This window comes from Pseudorca crassidens, chromosome 14 (genome assembly GCF_039906515.1).
Source record: "Pseudorca crassidens isolate mPseCra1 chromosome 14, mPseCra1.hap1, whole genome shotgun sequence".
Lineage (NCBI taxonomy): Eukaryota > Metazoa > Chordata > Mammalia > Artiodactyla > Delphinidae > Pseudorca > Pseudorca crassidens.
This window is the reverse complement of record NC_090309.1, coordinates 44,731,645-44,752,462: the sequence shown is the minus strand read 5'-3', so window position 1 is coordinate 44,752,462 and position 20,818 is coordinate 44,731,645. Positions and strand designations below refer to the sequence as shown.

The 20,818-nt window shown below is 38.3% G+C and overlaps 2 protein-coding genes across 10 annotated transcripts in view; one reads left to right on the top strand and one right to left on the bottom strand.

Moving 5' to 3' along the window:
- Nucleotides 1–12,842, bottom strand: part of PPP4R3B (protein phosphatase 4 regulatory subunit 3B) — a 63,249-nt gene extending 50,407 nt beyond the window's left edge. Inside the window, exons 1-4 of one of the 2 annotated variants that reach the window (XM_067705014.1) lie at nucleotides 12,674–12,842; nucleotides 12,242–12,480; nucleotides 10,854–10,909; nucleotides 502–600 (exon numbers count right to left, since the gene is read on the bottom strand). In XM_067705014.1, the coding sequence (XP_067561115.1) occupies nucleotides 502–600; nucleotides 10,854–10,909; nucleotides 12,242–12,480; nucleotides 12,674–12,810 (531 nt within the window). In that variant the 5' untranslated portion in view covers nucleotides 12,811–12,842. The remainder of the gene's footprint in view (nucleotides 1–501; nucleotides 601–10,853; nucleotides 10,910–12,241; nucleotides 12,481–12,673) is intronic. The other variant, XM_067705013.1, reaches the window with a different exon arrangement.
- Nucleotides 12,843–12,896: 54 nt separating this feature from the next.
- The window catches only part of CCDC85A (coiled-coil domain containing 85A), a 685,546-nt gene continuing 677,624 nt past the window's right edge, over nucleotides 12,897–20,818 (top strand). For 4 of the 8 annotated variants that reach the window (XR_010934552.1, XR_010934549.1, XR_010934551.1 and 1 more), the window contains exon 1: nucleotides 12,923–13,082. The gene's annotated coding sequence lies outside the window, so the exon portion shown is untranslated. Of the gene's footprint in view, nucleotides 13,083–20,818 lie in introns of all 8 variants that reach the window. The other 4 variants (XR_010934545.1, XR_010934546.1, XR_010934547.1 and 1 more) reach the window with 3 other exon arrangements.

The following is a 20,818-nucleotide window of genomic DNA, read 5'->3' as shown; positions in this document are numbered from 1 at the left end:
AAATTCCAAGGCATAACTGAAACATATACTTCACTTAAAAAAAAAATTCTAGTTACCCTGAGAGTTACCACCTATCCTATATCCTGCTACACTGTAAATTCCTTCTGAGTTGAAGTCATGAGCACTTTGGATTATTAGTGTCTGGCACACAGTTATCCATAAACATTACGCAAACAGGTGACCAAATATTAAAGAAAAGTCTAAAAGCCTTAGAACATAACTATTTAACCTTTTTTCTGTTAGAAGATCTTGACATTTTGTAGGGTATTAATTATGAATATATGCTATCAAAATCTAAAGTGGTAAAACAAAATTACAACTTGAAAAAAAATTTCAAAAATTTTGATGTATAACATAGGAGACATTTGTAGGTTAGGTTATCAAATTCTCACATGAAAATATTATCTCTCCACATTCTAATACACATCTGTTAGATATAATGAAAAAAATAAATCATGAATGCATGCAAACTTAAGTTAAACATTACTAAAATAACCTTACCTGACAAATTTTTTCCCAGATCTCATCACAGCCAGCTTTTTCCTGAAAACTTAGTGCCAGATCATAGTTCTCAGCTTCTGACCAAACAATTAATGTATCCTGTTTAAAAATAAAGATTTCTGTATCAGCACACCAGAAAAGAAACAACTACAAAGTATAAATAAAAATCAAGAGGACAGGAAACAGCGCAGCAATGCCCTCAGGTAAGTGCAATTAATGTACACTCAAATGACATCATATAACTGTATTTTGTTATCCTTTGAAATTTTAGTAATATCTGGCAATGAAGTCATAGCTTTGGTACTGAAAATGACAGTGAGCAATTTTCTGAAACAAAAAATATTAAAACATGTTAGCAGGCTCTAGCTCATGTTACCAAGATAATGTTTAATGGAAAGTCTAGCATTCTTGGCCAAAATATCATGTAGACATTCTAATCATCTACTTCCTATTGTTTCCAGAAAGTCAGCTGTTCCACTCACTAACCACCTACCCGTTTATTTTTCCCTTCAAGTTGGTTACCAGTAGGCTAACTAAATAGCTGATAATTATCCTAAGGTTTGACCCTTTCTATTTTTGCCTTTTTAAAATCTGGAAAAGCCTTCAGGATATTAAGGAATGTGAAACAATGCTGACAGAAAATACTTGCTCTACCTGTATTACCAACAGCACCTAGTTCAGCAGCTTAGATAGTAAAAAATTAAAAACCTCAGTTTCAGATAAGTGTTTTTCTGGATGTCCTTAATTATATTCCTCCCAAAAGGTTATGCCTTTAGGGAAAAGTTGTCAACTCCCTTATTAAAAACTAAGGTTTGGTTTTAAATTAAAACACTCAAGTTTAAACACGAAAATCACTATGCAACACCTAAATGAAATGGACTTTTAAAGGATACATAATAATGAAAGTTTAATATGGCCAAAACTTTGATTTAAAAAAAAAATGCACATTTAAGTTTATTCCCTAATTATCAAAAATATAATCTATGAAAGCACCTTATATTTATTAATTGTTCAGCTGACAGTACTTATAAATATTATGCTGATATTAAAAAATATATAAAATTAAAAGTTAGCCCCAGGGACTTCCCTGGTGGTGCAGTGGTTAAGAATCCGCCTGCCAATGTAGGGGACACGGGTTCAATCCCTGGTCCGGGAAGATCCCACATGCCGCGGAGCAACTAAGCCCGTGTGCCACAACTACTGAGCCCATGCGCCACAACTACTGAAGCCCGAGCGCCTAGAGCCCATACTGAAACAAGAGAAGCCACCGCAATGAGAAGCCCTCGCACTGCAATGAAGAGTAGCCCCCGCTCGCCGCAACTAGGGAAAGCCCGCACACAGCAATGAAGACCCAACGCAGCCAAAAAAAAAGAAAAAAGTTAGCCCCAGATTAATAAAGACAAAGTTTTAAAAATGAAAACATTTCAATACTTTGGTAGCTCATCCCTTAATTAATCTAGGCCTCAGATGAATACTTATCTGTTGTGTGATCAGGTAAGAAGAACACTGAAAATCTGTGTTCTAGCTTCTGGCTGACCATGCTTCTTGGAAGGGATATTTGCCATCAGCTATTCTAAAATTTTATCAGGTTGTTTAAAAACCTTTAGTGGCTTCCACCATGTAGAGAAGAGGTTGTGAAATCTTTTTAAAAAACCAGTAGAATGCTTTTTATAAACAAAATTTTAGTAAGAATCTCCATTAAAAAAAAAAAGATAAAAACAAGGCTATTCTAGTTAAAGCACTAGGGCACCCACACAAGCTCCATGTTCTTTCCTCAGTTCCTCAGTTGTTTTTTTAGAGCACTCCTCAAAACAGCTACATGAACAGTGCTCTCCAAACTTTTAAAAACCGTGTGCCTCAAATTACTTACATATTATATACAGAAGTATAATATTACTATAGCCATATTTTATAAAACATACAGTAAAATAGAAATTAAAAGGCTTATACAAAGATTAAATAAGCAATATTTAAAAATGTTTAAACTGCAATGGCTCCATAGCATTATTATTTAGAATTTTAAGACCCAATATTGTTAGGGCACAGTATATCCATAAGTGATAGGAGATACAAATCCGTATTTAGTGACATCCTTTTAATAATTCTGAATTTTGGGGGAGGGGAAACTTTTTGTAATATCTATTTTATCATTATTTCGGCTTTGTCACTTGCCCGACAGATTACACTAGGAGTGTAAATGTCAGTTGGACCATTATCTTGTTCACTTGCACTTACAGTACTGTTTTCAACCCATTTTAAGGCACATGCTCCTTTTGTTAGGGTTACAGGTTAGTTTAAATTGGAAAATATCTGTAAACAGTTATCTGCACATACAGGCTATAACTCACAATAGGCGGAGAACACTTTTCATGGAAACGTTACTCTTCTCTCAGAATACTATTCTTATTTTTGACTCTTGACCGCATGACTTTATTATATACTCGCAAAATTCAACTTCTCCTTTTGATACAATAAACAGGTTTCTTCTCCAATGATTCATACTGTGCATTCTATTTTGGAGATCACTATTACAACAGAATGAATGAAATTCAAAACCATTTATCCAGGCATACAAGGCCCTTTGCATTTTGGTTCCAATCTACCTTCTGAGAGAAAAGTCGAGGTAAGCAACGAAGTCTGAATTAAGATAACTGAGTCCCCTTCTTCCTATCATTTTCTTTTGTTCTTTCCTTCCCATTCTTAACAGTAAACTCTTACTCATAAGCCAGTCAAAATCCCAGAAGCTAAATAGAATTTATATTCAGAATCCTTTTTCAATGCAAAGAGGACTGACCTTGGCAGATGGTTAAAAACATACATTCCCATGCTTCTCCCCTGGGTACAGGTCTGGAGTAAAGCCCAAGAATCCTTATTTTCTTTTTTGCAGTACGCGGGCCTCTCCCGTTGCGGAGCACAGGCTCTGGACACGCAGGCTCAGAGGCCATGGCTCACGGGCCCAGCCGCTCTGCGGCATGTGGGATCTTCCCGGACCGGGGCACGAACCCGTGTCCCCTGCATCAGCAGGCAGACTCTCAACCACTGTGCCACCAGGGAAGCCCCAAGAATCCTTATTTTTAACAAGGGTCTCGGGTAATTCTTTGGGTAAGTCAAAATTGAGAACATGACCGAACTGTATCTCTAGTTGGTAAACAGAGGATAGGGAAGTGCCATCAAGAGTAGGCACCTTCCATCTCTATGCACCTATCCCAAATGGGTGACAAAATGCATCTTTCCTTTTCCTCCTCCTCCACATCTTACTGTCTCAGAAAAAAGTACCCATAAGAACAACTCCTTAGAACTGCTTATTCCAAGGGTCAAAGTTCCTAGGTGAGAGAATATAGAGATGGCACAAGAATACTGAAACCAGAATGAAGTGTCAAGTGGCACAGTTTCCTATATATCCAAAAAGCCTAGATTGAGTCAAGCCCAATTTTTCATAGTAAAGTCTGTTTCAACCACTGTACTCTGTGACATATTTTTTCTAATCTGTGCGTGGCACACATATCTTTGAGACGTTATTAATGCCTCTGTTTAAACCAAGGAAAGCTTAGAGCTTTCTTCTACTAACTAAAACACTTAATCACCACTATGTCCCTATGGAAGTCAGATTTAAAAATGAGCTTGCAGGGAGAATTATAATTGGTCTCGTCCTTAAAAAAAAACAAACAAAAAGGTGATTATGTCCAAGTCCAGGATGGGAGTAAGACATGAGCTAGAGAAGCTTGACAATTTAGCCTTTACTGTATCAGGTTTTCACAGTGTAGTTTTATTATGCGAAATGGTTATTTTCAATCTTATATATTAAAAACGTACTCTGGAGCCAATTACTGTTTAAATCAGAGGTTCTTAATCCAGAGTCTACAGACACCTTAAAATTTTATCTAAAACCTGCTGCATAATATCTATTTTGGGGAAAGAGTCTCCAGTTTTTATATATTCACAAAGGAATCTGTGACACATTTTTAAAGGGCCTAACAAACCAATGGATTATCTGTTTCAGTTTTCCTCCTTGATACTGATCTACTTCATTAACATGAATAGTATCTAGTCATGAAATATCTGAGATCCTACTGCTTGCCAGACTAACCCTATCTTTGCCCCCAATGACTTTGACAAAATTAATAAAAAGCTCAAGTTTTTCAAAGGAATAATATTTTTTTAAAAAAAGGAAGATGGAAATATTAGATTCAATTTACAAGTTCAAAATCAATTTAAAGTCTGAAAATAAGTGAGATTAACCAGACAACGCAGCATGTAACTCTCTAGTAGTTCCTAATAGTAGCTGACTTAAACTCCTTCTGAGATAGATTTTTAAATAATAGTGTGGCATAACATATAATCCAAGACAGACATGATGACACTACTTACAAACAATGGTAGTATCTTATCTTCTCAAAATCTGTGATATATTTGGGTACAATGGGCATAACCATGAACTAGAATGAGGACCTGGGAGCACCACCCACAGTTTTACTGTCCACTATTTTGGTGACTTTCAGCAAAGTATTTAACTTCTTTGATTTTCTTTCCTTATTGGAAAAGAGGAAAATGCTGTCTACATAAAGATTATTGTAAGATTACTATGAATACAGTTATCTTATTGCACTCGTGTGTCAGGTACTATGGTAAAGCCCTTTTCATACATTAATTTACAACTATTATGTGAGTTAGGTAGCATCTCCATTTAAAAAATGAGATTCAGAGAAAATTTGCTCAAAATCATATAGCTAGAAATAACAGAATTAAAAAACTTAAGAGTATCCATCCAACTCTAAACCCATGTTCCTGTTACTATGCCCCATAAGAAATGTAAACAAATTCTAAAAGATGGCGAAGGTCTTAACAACTTGCTTCCCAAGCGCCTCCCCTGTAGCACTGTAAGAAACAGAAAGGATCCTAACGAAGAAAGCCCCCTCTCCATCTGATTCCCAAAGATTCCTCCATTCCAGACCACCACCCAGAACACATCTCTACCAATCACTCTGCTCCATCTTTCCAACCTAATCATTCACGTCCTCTACTTGTGCACCTGATCTATAGTTCAAGGTCAGAGTGGACCCTACTCATTACAAATTCATGCTGTCATTTGAATGCAGCATTCACAATTGTATAACCCTCTTTCCCTCTCACATACTCATCAGTCCATTCCTCACAGTGGCTCTCAGGCTAAACCCCAACATCCTTAATTTTATTGGATTATTTTGCCAATTAAGAGGTACAATAAGATCAGATCATTTGCATTTCCACCTTCATCTCAGTGGACATTCTTTTAACCAAAACCTAGAATACTCTCAGTCTTTCTCTTGGCAGGATATGAAACAGCATTTCTGCCTGATTGGCCCTTCTTTCCTTACCACAATTATATTCTCCTTTGGTTTGAAGACAACACATTTTCCAGATGCTCTATTCTTTCCAACTGCTTATTCTTTCTTTACTGGATCTTCCTTCTTCCTGATTACCAAACACCTAAACCTGCAGCATGCCCTGTCAATTCTATCTTCCATATATATCTCAAATCTACCCACCTCCCCTCTTTGTATCTACTGCCATCACCCTAACTTGATTCAACATTATCTCTAGCTTGGACCGTGCTACACTCTCTCAACCAGTCTCCTAGTTATTGCCTCTCTTCAGTTCTACAGATTGATATTACTATTTTGGATAATGTCACTTCTTTGCTGAAAACTCTTCAAAAGCTTTCAACTGCACTTTAAAAAACCAAACTACCGTTAGTGACCAAACCATAAGCAGAACTCAACCAAGTATTATTCGATGAATGAATAAATGTGGACAATTCACAAGACTCAGTCTTAAGCTCTGTTCTTTTCTCAATTTGTACCTACTCTCTCAAAGGAGATCCTCTTTTGCAGCTAAAAATAGTGTTTAATGATTCTCAAATCAGAATCTCCTGCATCAAACTCTCACTCTATCTCTAGTCCCAGGTGTTCAATTTTAAGACCTTTCTATTTATTTTACTCCAAAGCCTAAATGAAAAAAAGGCACAAAACAATATATTGTTTGCTACCACTTATGCCAATAAAAAAGAGAATTTTATATATATATATATATATATATATAATTGCATGCATATTTGTTTACATATGCATAAAACCGCTAGCAAGATATACAAGAAACTGGTAACACTGGTGGCCTCTAGCAAGGGAAACTGTATGGACAGGGTCCAGGGTGCGAGAGACTTCATAAGCACCTTCTGATTTTTAACAATGTGAATGTATTACCTATTCAAAATAAAGAACCTTTTGTTTTTTAAATAAACAAGTCTCTAACCCAACGATAAATGTAACCCTGCTTTCTCCTCAACTTCCCAGTTTCTGGAGAGAACCATCATTTTTGTGGCCCCAAGGCTCAAAAACACTACTAGTGACCTTTGATTCCTTGTTTTTCATATTTAATCATTCACCAAATCTTCCAGCACTTTCCTGAAAAGGTACTGGAGTTCTTTTCCTTCTTTCCAATTCCATTTTCTACACTGGAACAGACTTTCATTTTCTTGATCTGAATTATTGCAAAGGTCTTGCTACCTAAAGTTCTTCTGTTTCGCTCCCTACCTCCAATTCATTATTCATGACATTGCCACACCGGCTTCCTAAACACAGTATCACTTTCATGTTAGGCTCCTACTCAAGAACCTATAATGGCTCCCTTTTGTTTAGCAAACCAAGCTCTCAAATAAGAAACCTCTTAGGCGTAATAATAGAAACCAAATAGGCTTAATAATGCCTTTTGTGTCAGGTGTACTATTTCTTGCCCTATCATAGTTCCTTCAGCAGGCACCACCAAGAAGAGTGAAGTTTTTCTCAATGACTGGCTCAAATCACTCTCTCCTTTCTCTAATTTTCTACTGCCCAAGTCTGTGGAATAAAGTTACTTTTCACAGTATTTTGTGTTGGTGCATACCTACTATATAATCTCAATTAAGAAACTTAACCTTTCTGTGCCTTAAGTTGCCTTATCTGTGAAATGCTTTCATGGACTCTTGATGAGGACTGAGTTAAAGCACTTTATCAGCTATCTTATTACTATTCTGTAACTGTTTCACTTGTTATGTATTATCTCCCAATAAAACCCAGGATGAGGACTTCCTTATACGTCTCTCCCAAACCCAATTAACACAAAATTGTGCTTAATATAAAAGGTACACACCCTATGAGTCTGCTTTTGATTTAGTCAAGTGGGATTTATTCTATTGATAAAGTAGAATTTTGACACATGTATCAGGCACTTTATTCTGTGTTACACTGTATAATCATTCTCTTTTCTTTCTAACAGTGTTTCTTTAAATACTTCACAAGTTTATTGGCTCCTTTAGGTTAAGTATATCTTCTTCCCATCAACTACCAATACTTCGATATTACCCACAGTAAGCAAAGGAAGTGATGTGAATCAATGATTTCCTATTGATATTGAGTCATTTGACATTAACTCAACTCATTCTAACTTATTTTGAACCCACAATTCAGTACTTAGCTCATTTTACAACTGTAATGTTAAAAGAAGAATGTTAAATATTCCTCTGTATTTATTCAATGAATTTTTAAAAATTAATTTTTATTGCCATAGTTGCTTTACAATGTTGTGTTAGTTTCTACTGCACAGCAAAGTGAATCAGCTATACGTATACATACATCTCCTCTTTTTTGGATTTCCTTCCCATTTACGTTGCCACAGAGGACCGAGTAGAGTTCCCTGTGCTATAGAGTAGGTTCTCATTATATTCAATGTATTTTAATGTAGCAAAATTTCCTATAAACTATGAATGTCTCATTAACTCACTCAGGGCTTTTTTTTAAAATTAAAAACCCACTAATGATCAATATATTTCATATAAATTTTAGAAATAAGTAATTTTCTAGACTAATTTATTGAATACTTAAATGATGACACTTAAAAAAAGGTAATTCTAATGAACATAGAAAAATATGAGGTGTTTGGAAATCCCAATTTGTGTAATCTGGTAAAAAGGCAAACTGAAAAAGATTTTGGTGAAACAAACACATCTGTTACAAAGAAAATAAGTCTAACATAACTCCTATATAGCTCTTTGATTTCTATTAGAAAAGTGCAGTCTATTTAAACAATAAAGAAAAGAAAAGAACTGACTCCATTTACACACGTTTTTCATTCTTATACACAAAGCTTTTCCAGAGTATTCTCATTGCCAAAGAGTTCTCTTAAGCTTTAATGTTATTCAGTAAAAGTACCTCAATTAAGGAAAAAGACATTTTTAAAAAGCCCTAATAGTATATTATTTAAAAGGAATTAATTACAAAAAACATTTCCCCAATGGCATAAAAATTTTTTTAAATATTTTTCTCCCGCAATACTTAAATTTTCTAGCAGAGTAACATGACACACAAAGTTATGTCCCAAAGTTCCTAAAAATATTCACAGAACCACTGTGTAATTCTGGACTAACGATGGGGGTTTATACACAAACCTCCGCTATAATGTGATCTTTCTAGTTAAAAGAACAGCTAAAGGATCTTGTATACAATTTGAGAAGAATCCATAACATAACTAATTTTTAAGGAGTCACACTTAAGAAGACAGTTCCTGAGAATTATATTCATGCAGGTAGAAAAAAATGGTTACAAAATATTGTTACTCCTTTCCCCCAAAGCAAGCAAACAAAAAAACAAACCAAAAGTGGCTATGTGGTAAAAGTCAGTACAAAGACAGAGAGTAACCATCTGCCTGGCTGACTTAGAAATTAAATTTAGTTAAATTTACCTTAAAACATCTAAGGTATAGGAAACAACTTCAGGTGTTCAATACAGAACAAATGTTTGATTCTCCATCAAAAAAGACATAATATTTTCTTAGCAAAGGAAAAAACTATTAACTGAATATGGAAAATTTTAAAAATATTTCAAAGTACTAAGAATGCACTGTATACACAAAACTGTTTAAAAGTAAGACTTTTACTAATAATGCACTGTGCAGTAGATGTAATTTCATTCCTCCAAGTGTGAAGTATTTGTTTCTGAGCATCTAAATTTTCATTGACCTTGAAGAAAGTAGGCACTGATGATGCAAGTATAATTAATTTATCTTTTCCTTCAAATTATTTATCTTTTCCTTCTAAAACTTCTGCCATATTCACTTTACACACTCCACACAAAAAAAACTGGAAAATAATTTATCTTTTCCTCCAAAAATCTCTGCCATGTTCACTTTACACACAGAACACACACAAAAAAACCCTAGAAATAATCCAAATGTCTAACAATAGGTGTATATCATACATCATACAGCGTTTTAAAAAATGCCCAACTAAATCTACATTAACATGAACAAATCTTCGAAGTAACTTTGAGTGAAAAATGAAAGTTGCAGAGTACATGTAAGAATAGGAGATCAATTGTGTAAAGTTTAAAAACGCACAAAAGACTACGTATTATTTATGGATACATACATATGCAGAAAAGGTATAAAGCATGTACAGAAATAATACACATTAACTTCAGAATAGTGGTTACCTACAGGGAGGGTGGAGAATGGATAGAATGAGATGGGTACAAAGGGAGTTTTAATTCTATCCACAACGTTCAACACTACAAAAAGATTTGAAACAAATATGGTATAATGTTAACATTGTTAAATTTGGTGGTGTTACACAGACACTCATTATATTATTCACTGTACTTCTCAATTTTGGAATCTTTCATAATAAAAATGAAAACATTCACAGGATAAAGGAAAAGTTGAATCACTGCAGCCATTTCCAGACTAGATAATTAGCACACTAAAACACAACACAGGTTTTCTTTTCCCAAATAAGACAATAAGTATCAACAGAAAACATTGCATAATAGTCAGTGTACACTTTCATGAAATATCCATTGGTTATTATATTAAAAATATACAACAATTAAAGAACAGGATTAAGTGCTTCTACTTCAAAAGCTTTATCTTTGCATGAGTCAAAGGATCCACTTTCACACCACAAACAGGCTTTCCTTGCTTTAAAGAGTACCCCTTTGAATTTTCTTTTATGCCATTTCCTTTATATGTGACTGAGAATAAAAGGCTTAGTGTACAGGGTATAGAAGATACCTGGCTAACTGCAGTTAAATAAGACTAATGAATACGTCGTATTCCAATATAAACTAACAGTGGCTCAATTCAAAGATAATAAATTACTTCCAGAACAAAAGCTTTCACTTTTCAGTTTGAAACTTTTAACCTGCAAGGGAAATACATATAGCCTGTAATTCTGTTTACCATCCATGTTTTTTTTTTTTTTTTGTCAGAAAAGCTTTCCCATCTTTGTCAGATTAATACTTCCTTGATCACAGATGAAGTCTTTCAAATTAAAGATAACTACTTGCCTGTTGTTTCTGATATGCAGTGTTTGGATTTATCTTTGATTCCAAGAGTAGTGATCCTGCAAGTTAAAAAAATAATATTTATAAGTTTCAATTTATAAAACACTGAATAAAACATCAGAATACACATTAAAAAAACAACTTTTTTCTTCCCCCAGCAGGACATCTGAAGTAATCAAATGTATTCCAATTTACATTCTTCTCTCAAGATCTGGGCTTCATATTTAATGTAGAACATATCATCCTATCCCCATATACCCTTAAAGGAAAAATTTCATCTAAGAAGAACATTCAGACCAAGAATATGCGGAGACTAGATTACTTATTATAGTTTTATTGAAATGAAAAATTTAAGGTCTAAATGACCACCTGAAGCCAAATTTTTTTTAACAAGGTTATTTTATTGCATTTCCAGTTTAACAAATAAAACAAATTACAAAGGACGACAACAGGGATTTAAGTACTTAGTACACAAATACAGAATTGCATTTATCCTTTTCTCCTTAAGAACAAAAAGCAGGACACCTCATGTAAAGATAAATGTCCATGATTACTTTAAAGAAAAAGTGCAAGAGTAAAAGATATGTCAAAAATAAACCGAAGACTGCTATTTTTCTTTAATCTGCACAAATCAGTTGCTCAAATCCAGCGATCAGATACAGTGAGGAAGGTGTTTTACTTAAGGCTGTACATTTTATAATTTTAAAATATTTCACTTAAGACTCGTACAATAAATCAACGAATACAAGTTTACAATCTGCTCTGGTGTCCTAACTTGTTTTGGTTGTAAAGTATCCACTTGTTCACAGCACCTTCTACAAAGATAGCCTGGAGGGATCCCAGACTGAAGGTGTATGTGCTTGTGCGTGCGTGTATCGTGGCAACAGTCTGCAATAACCCCAGGAAATAACCCCTGCATTTTGGTTTTCCCCAGCACCTGTCGACGGTGGCAACTGGGGCTAGTTAGCAAAATCAGTTAAAAAAAAAAAATTAAGTTTCACTAAATCTTTTGTACCAGGCATATAATGGGATAAGAAAATAAAGGGGGACGGGAAGGGTCAGTTCCCTAGAACAAGATCACTACTACCTTGTTTCTCATGACTTCCTCTCTTCTCTCTCACACTCTTCCCCCCACCTCTTTAAGAGGCGAGACTGGAGAGGAAGGGGTCAAAGGTTTAATAAGGAGAGGAGGCGGGGGAACAGAGAATCGGCGTCCGACTGAGGATAAATCCCGACAAAGTAGTTTGTCTTCACCGTACTGAAGTGCAGACAGAAAACCAATGCGCTGTCCCAAGCGGTGGCAGTAACAGTACTCGGCCCAGGGCCTAAACCCCAAGGCTGTGCCCAAAACGGAGGCATGGTCCCCTACCCTACGGTTCCAATAACCTTACCGTCGGACTCTGCCCGAACCAGCAGCGACATTCCCTTGAGCTCCTCCACATAGGTGGAGGAGACGTGCCCGGTGCCTCGGTCGTCCCATTGCCGGTCTTCGTTCAGGGTATAAACCTTCACTCGCCGCCGCGTATCCGACATGGTGGCTGCTGTCCCCACAGCTCCAGCCGCCGCCTCCTTGCTCACCTCGTCCGCGCCCCTCACTCTAGAGAGACGGTAGCGGCGGTGGCTGCAGCGGCGGCGGCGGCTCCGGAGAGGCCCGAGTTCACCATGGCTCCCAAGGTTCAGCCGCGGGAAGGGGCAACAAGAACCACTGAGACCTTTCCGCCCGGAGTCCCGGTTACCTCTCACTTCACCCCCGCACACACCCACCCTCCCCACCCTTTGACCCCCAGAGCTCGCTCGCTCTCTCGCCGCCGCCGCCGCCGCGGTAACTACTACAGATCCGCCATCTTGTAACCCGATTCTCTCTGCCTTTCTCTTCCTCCTCCAGCAAGCTCGCACGGGCTGTCCTAGCAGGGGCTACGGCGGCCGACGAGCCCAACAAGAGGCACCTCCGTTTCTGCATGCACGGTGTTCTCGCGAGGCGGGGTACTGGACTGAGGTGGGTGGGTCTAAGTGCGACTTCCTCCTATCTCGGCCCCGCCTACTCCCGTGGGATCTCGGTTGAGTGGGCGGTCCCTGCGAGCTCCTTGTCTCCACTGGTTCCGCGAGAGTCCTCTCTGGGCAGGCGGCGGGCGCGGAGTCATGGATTCGGCTTCGTGCGGATTGCTGGCTTCACCCGGCGTGTGACGAGCCGTGGGATCCAGCTCTGTGGAAAACACAAAGCAAACCTGGGAGGTACGCATCCTTGGACGGGACTCACCCTGAGCAAAAGGGAAGGAAATGTGCTCGCACTGCTTAATGGAAGCTCACCCTTTCAGCCTGTGAGAGAAAAACAGTTTAAACCTCATTCTGTGAGGAGGTTAGCCCTTTAATGCGACCCGAAACCCCCTGAAACTCGCTATGGAGTCTGTTACAGTTAAGCATCTCCTCAGGAAGTGTCCTGTGCATCTCCAGGAGATTGTAATATTGTACACAAGTGTATCGTTAGGCTTTTGGTGGCTGGCCATTGAAAAGCATACTTTCCGCTTCATGAAAATACAGTGCCCTTCCCGTGTTTGTAACGTCGGAAAATAAGTCTTCAGATAAGTTTAGGGAAGTGGCAGGGAGCTACTTTCCTAACATATCGAAGAGCACTGTTTCGATATTTTTGAGTTTCTCTTGCTGACATTTCTCGCGTTCTCTCTCGGGAGGTCTTATGCACTGAATAAGCGAGGGAGGAATTCTCTTGGCGTTCACGTTGTCAAACATCACATTAAGTGTCAGACATTGAGCGGTGGATACAAACCATGCACTGGGCCCCTGTTCGTTTTCGGTAGAATCCTTTTGTTCGTTTTTAAAGACAGTTTCAGCTTGTTGTGCCGCCAGCTTTTTACAACCCATTAGTCTGAAAGGTGAAAGTCAGGCGAGATGCACACGTTTTACCCTGCAGCGCATCTTGGGAGTTGTAGTCATTCCTTATCAATGGTGTTTTCAGAACGTGCTTATGTTTTGACCAGATCTTGTGGATACACCCTTCCGCGGTACACTAAAACGTGAGACGTCTTACACAGAACAGGCGCCTGATAAAAATTAAATTCTCGGTTCAACATCTGGATACATAGGATTTTTTAAAATCTAAGTATACTTGGATTAAATAGTTACAATATACGTGGCAATAGAGCCCGTTAATTGCTGTGATTGATGTGGACGAAATGCATTTTGAGCCCAGAGAAAATAACATTTCCGTCTCGGGTCAGAGAAAGCTTCACATAGATAACTTTTGAGGCACACTCAGATAACTTTTGGGCCTGATGTTAGAGGATCCCTGAGTGGGAGTTTGGCTTGAAAGGTGTTCAAGGCTGTGGGGACCAGGTGAACAAAGTCATAATGTGTTACTGGCCTAAAAAAACGTATAAATAAGTTATGTATTAAGTTAAAGGAATGAGAACCGTACAGAAGTCACTTTGACACCATACGTGTTAAAAGTTTACTGTTATACAAATAAGATCTAACTCTGGAAAAAATTGAAACAACAGGAGTCATTTCCTGTATTTATTCAATCATTCAGCAAATATTTGTTGAGCATATATTATGTGCTAGACATTGTTCTATACAGTGAATAAATAGAAAAAGTCCCTCTTTCATGGAGCTTACATTCTAGTGCAGGAAGACAGTAAACAAAGCTATGCCAGGTACTAATAAATGTTGTGACCAAAAAAAAGAGTAGCAGAAGGTTAGAGAGTGAGTATGGGAAGGGTAATGGTGTCTATTGAGGGTAGGCAGTCTGCCATGCATTTCCCTAGGGGAAGGGAGAGCCAGAAAGCAGTAACTACAAGTACAAAGGCCTTGAGGCTGTAAGCATGCTGAGTGAGTGAGAGGGATAGCAAGGAAACCAGTATGATTGGAGTGGAGTGAGAAAGGGGGGAAATGGTGGGAAGTAAGGTTGGGAGTGGGGGAGAGGCTGTCTTGAAGGGCCTTGGGTTTTGCTTTGAATGAGTTGCAAATCCATTGGAGAGTTTTGAACTAAGGAGTGGAATGATCTGAACAGTGTTTCAAAGCATCCCTTCCACCTTCCCCTTAGTATCCCTTTTGCTGTACTCCCCAATATCTGAAATAAGGGAACAGAGTTAAACCCTCAGCACTCATCTCTGCCCCTTGCTGGATCCTCAGGCACAGGTTATTGGTTTTTTTCTTGCCCTAGGTCACAGGGATTCTCTCTTCTGCAACAGGCCGACCTCTAACATTTGTAAGGTCCAGGACAAGCACACAAAAGGAAGACCGTATACCATATGTCTAAAGATTTAAAAATTTTAAATCAAGCTATTAAATAAAATATATTTTCTTTTCCTACCTTTGGTATACCCTAAGCAATATATTTTCATATGGCCTGGAAACCAGATTCCAAATTCAAATCTAGAATTCCTGAACTCCTCAGAGTTCCAGAGTCTCCCTTTGGCTCCTGAAGTCCTTAGCCTGCCTTCTCTTCTCACACCTCAGCTCTGCCTGCAGTTAGACAGCCCTCATGTGCGCACAGAGGGTACCCCAGCCTTTTGTCCAAGCTCTGTCTTTGTCTACTCTCCCTGAATGTAGTCACCCTTTGGCCACTCCTCAGTGGCCAATTAAGGACAGAATTTGGGAAGAGGACTGTGCAGACCCTGGGAGCAGGCTTGGCCTTTGGGGCAGGGAATTCCAGGGTGCCCAGAGCATGGTCTAGAAAGGGAAGAGTGGGTTCCAAGTGGACACATCCGTTGGTTTCGTGGACTTCTCATCCCATGGAGAGAAACATAGACAGAGGGCCAGAGCAGGATTCTCCAAGACACACTGAGGGCAGTAATGCACTGCAACAATGTGTATTCCCCAGCAAAGGTTTTCTTCAGGCAAGTTCCACTCCAAGGGTTGAGATAGATTTCTATATCTGTATATGTAAATTTATACCTACCACCTTTTTTTTTAAACACAAATAATGGAATACCATACATACTATTGTACTAATATACCCTAGTTTATTTAAACCATTTTTTCTGTCTCTATATATGTCATTTCCAATAGTGCATAATTTCAAACAATAAATGATTGTACATAAGTTGTTTCATGTGTGCCAATATATGCATAGGTTAAATTCCTAGAGCAGGGTTTTACAGTTTTGGCACCACTGACATTTTGGGCTGGATAATTCTTTGTTGTGAGAGGCTGTCCTGTGCGTTACAGGATTATTAGCTGCATTCCTGGCTTCTACCCACCAGATGCCAGTAGTATTGCACCCCATCCTCCTGTTGTGATAATCAAAATTATCTCCCATCATTGCCAAATGTCGCTTGAGGGCACATTACACTTTTTAATTCTTGAGGATTAAAAAATATAGTAATCTCTACAGAGTAAACTGGGTTCTCAGTCTTACTGACTCGTGTCCTTGAAATGTGAGGCTTTCTGTTTCTACCCTTCCTAATTCTGTGCGATGTTTTTGTGAAAAACTTTTATGAAAGTTTCTTTGCTATATTCATTCACTTTTTTCCTTGAGGTGATTAATCTTTAAGACCTTCTCCATTTAAATAAGTCATCAAAACTGATAACCTACATCCTCTTCAGCTACATTCCTATTTCTCTTCCCCTTTTCAGCCAAACTGTTCAAGGGTTAAAGTTGTTTATACTCCCTACATTTCCTCACCTCACCACTGGACTCCTTAATTGAACCTATCTATTGTGGTTTCCATCACCCAGCCCTCACCAAAAAGCTCTTGATAAACTCACTAAAGACATCTTTGTTGATAATGCCAATGGACATTTTTCAGCCCATTTTACTTGATCTAAGTTAAAATTGACACTTATTTGTCTGAACTTCCTTCTTTCCAGTCATCTCATGATGACTCCTGCTCTATCATTATCCTTCAGATGTCACCACAATTATCACTTACGTAGAAGAGACTTCCTTGACTAGGTCAAATCCCCGTGGAACCAAAAAACCCAATTCACATCGATTTAAATGATAAGACAATTTATTGGCTCATGTGAATAGAAAGTCTGAAGATAAGATGAACCTCAGGATTGATTTAACTGAGTGACTCAAGAGTATCAGTGAGAACTTGATTTTCTTCTGCCTCTCAGTTCTACTTTCTGCTCTGCCAAATCCATCCTAAGGCTGATTCCTTTTGTATCTTAAGATGGTAGCCAAGAGCTCCCAAGGCTACACAGTTCTTCACATCAAAAGAGTTTCTTCACATATCTCCAGTTGCATTGTGATTATACTAACTTAGGTCACATGCCCACTCCTGAACCTAGAGTTTTGTGGTCTAGGGAATGTCATGTACTGGACTGGCTGAGGCAAATCAGGGCCCATGCTTGTAGCTGCGGGTGGGGTTAGTCCTACCCAAATCCCATGTATGTTACACTATGTGATATGGGTAAAGTAGATGCTAGGAAGACAACCAGAGTATTCATTTTATCTTCCTATTACACACTTATAGCACCATGCACCCCTCCATTGTAGCATCTGTCATACTTGTAGCTTTATATTTATTTGTAAGAGTTTTTATTAATAACTGTCTCCACATGTAGATGAAAAATTTTCATGAGTCCAGGGAGTATGTTTTTCTCACCATTGCATCTCTGGTACCTAGCATCTCATTCTTCTGAGGTGGTAGGTGGCAGTGTTACAAGGGCGTGTATGGGTATGAGTGTGTGTATGTGTGTGTGTGTGTAGGGATGGTAGTCCTTTGGTTATGTGGGTTTGGGAAGTGGAGTTAGGCATATAGCCCCTCTCTGTATAGACTTTTACCTTGCCCTCAAATTCTCACCCCTGATCCTTTGATTTTTTTTGTGTGTGTGTGGAGATAATTTGTTCTCTTTTCTTATCTGATCACCTCTGGGGTCATATAGATTGTGACTTCCTCTGTTCTGCTAAATTTACCACTGCTCTTCTATTTGCTTGTTATGCAACCAACATTTATTAAAATCTCTTGTCTGCTATTGTCTCTTTTGTTTGCCCTTTGGGCTCTACTTTTTAAAAAAATTATTTAACTGTGTTGTTAATTTTCCATGTTTAACCAAGGTATTGTCATGTTTTTATGGCTTTTTAATGTTTAGTTCTCTAATCCACTTGAAATTTTTTGTATATATGAAGTTGGATGTCAATTTAAAATTTTTCCTCCCAATGGAGAGCCAACTGTTAACATCATTTATAGATGAAATAATATGAAATGCTATTTAAATCATATTCTTTATTAAATTCACAGACACACACACACATATACACACATATATCTAGATTTGAGTCTGAATTCACTGTTCTTTTTCCATTGTTTTATTTGGCCAACTCTAGTATGACAGTTAATTACTATAGTTTTATAATTTGTTTTGATTTTTGGTTGGTGTGGTGGCCTTAAAGTGCACCACTCTGATCTCCTTAAAGAGAACCTACTCTGGGGAACATAAGTTATCTGACAGCAAGCTGCCTTTTGGGCTCCACCATTATGTTTGTGCCACAAATACCTCCAGCTGCTCCCAGCCAGTGACTCAGCACAGTAGGGGTATAAACCTTGTCCTTTCTTGTCCAAAGCAGAACTCCTCTAATGGCAACTTTGGCTTGGGGAACTTAACAGCCAGGATGAGACTTTCTTGGAAATACACTAGTCTGAAGCTCCACCCAGTATTTCCTTCCCTTCCTCCTTTTACAGAGGTCAGACTTGCACTATGGTCTGCAGGCTCTTCCTGTCAATTCCTGAGCCCACGTATTTTATCCATTACAGACGTTTCCCCCAATTAATATCTTGCAGATCCCTTCTTGGCATCTGCTTCTCTGAGGACCAGAACTGACATAGGTGATACAGGGAGTGATGTCAGAAATCAGACAGTAAGATGGGGTTTGGGGAATGGTTTACTCAGTCCCTGGCACAAGGTGGCCATTTGACTACTGATTTCACAGGTAGTGACCTAGGAAAACATCCTAGAAGGGGTGAATGCTGTTGCCTATTCAACAATTCAGGATTTGAAAGATATGGGAGAAACAATGCTTATGAGGAGAGGAGAGGTGGCCAATTAAGTTGTACTACTCCCTTGCTGAGGGCTAATGAATTGAGGGCACTTAATGCACAGTTAAAAACTACATTTGGGAGCCGGGGGGGGGGCTCTTTGGTCTTCATAAAGAGGCCCTTATTCCCTGCAGTGGAAAAACAGATATGGGATTTGACAGTTACAGAGCTCTAAAGATATTTGAATGCTCAGCCTAGGGAGGCTTGCTATGCAGCTAGGGCCCTGGTTGGGAAAGCCTGAAGCTTTGAAACATGGGATGGATGCCCGTATTTTGGCTCTGTAGATATCCCTGGATCCTCAGGGGCTGCAGAAGTGGCTTATAACTCCTAGTAAGAGATAACACTTCCCCCTTGCAGAAAGACCTCCTCCATAGTTGCTCCCATTTCTTGGAGCTGAGAGGCTATGGTAACTAGGGTTAAATCTGGTTGCAGTATTTAACTGCATTTGACAGCTGATTTCACAGGTAGTGACCTGGGGACTGCTTTGCCTGATAAGGAAGGAGATTACACACCGAAGGGACTGAAATAATATGCTAGCATGTACTAGCGGGAGCTGGAGGAGTACGCTTGGGACTGGATTTTTAGGGTGCTTGATCAAGGGGGCTGGAGGTTAAGACTGAATAATCAAGACGTCATTGCCTTTGGGACTGAAGATTTAACCCTGGTCAGGACCACAGGGGATGGGGCAAACTCACTGCTGGTGTAGCTCCGTGAAGCCTGGAAAAAGAGAAGTGGAAATGAGCTCATTCCACGGCAACGTTTGACCGCTATTTATTTTGGCAAACATATGTGGCCACTGCTTGCTTATTAGTTCTAACTGTTCTATAACAATTTAAAGTGTTTTTTAGATGATCATCTGCAAATGTTTCTGTTCTTCTCCACCTCTGTTTAATCTCATCACATTGATTAGGACCTTAGAACACTGATGAGAATAATAGTGGTGATTCTTGTTTTGTTCCTGACTTTAATGGCAACATCTGCAGTGTTGTATACATGTTCTTAATTTCTGATAGATACCATTTTCCAAGTTAAGGATGTTTCCTAATATTCTAAATTCTCTAGGAAGTGTACATCGAATTCTATAAATTGACTCTTTTGCATCTGGTTATTATACGGTTTTTATCTATAATTCATTATAGAGATTATATGCTTACCCATTCTTGCATTCTTATAGAACTACTTTGTCCTAATAGCTATTGCCAATATTAAGATAATTTATCTGTTTTCATAAATGATAATGGCCTACATATTTTTATACTTAAAAAAATATCATCTCTTCTAACTTATGAGTCCTTGGCAATTGCATTAAATTTTATAGTCAATATCAAAACTATAACCAACTACGCAGTTTGGGTTTTCATGAGACATTGGGTATTCTTCAGTGTTTCCCAACACACGCAGGACCAAGTTCGGAGTCCTAAGTCTAATATTCGAAACCCCTCTACAATCTGACCTCTATTTACTGTCTTCTTTATCCACTGGTAAAACTGTTCCACTCCACAGGCAGCCTTTCCCTTTATAATCATCCTTTAAAGCCCAGCTCAAATATCACCTCTCCATAATGAAGTCCTATTCAAATTCCACTTCTTAGAAACTTTCCCTTTTTCTTCCAGTTAGAATTAACCTATTCTTTTCCTTTTTATGACTTTTTTAAAACCTTTACTAGACTGCTCATCAGTCTGCCTTTCATAAGTTATTGACTCTATATTAGAGTATATATGTCTCAGAAGGAAACAATTCCATCATTTAGTACTGTGCTCATAGTAGGTAGTTTTAATTACCTTTAAATTAATTTTGTAAATTTCAGACTAATTTTGAAACTTGTTGCAGTGATTTGAGATATGCTTGAGATGGTAAAACTGGAGTTGTTTTAATTATCTCTGCAAAAGTCACTTATGCCCCAACTGCTTTCTAGGATATTAAGGTGAATATCCAACCAATATGTTGGTTGGTGACTTCATACTCATA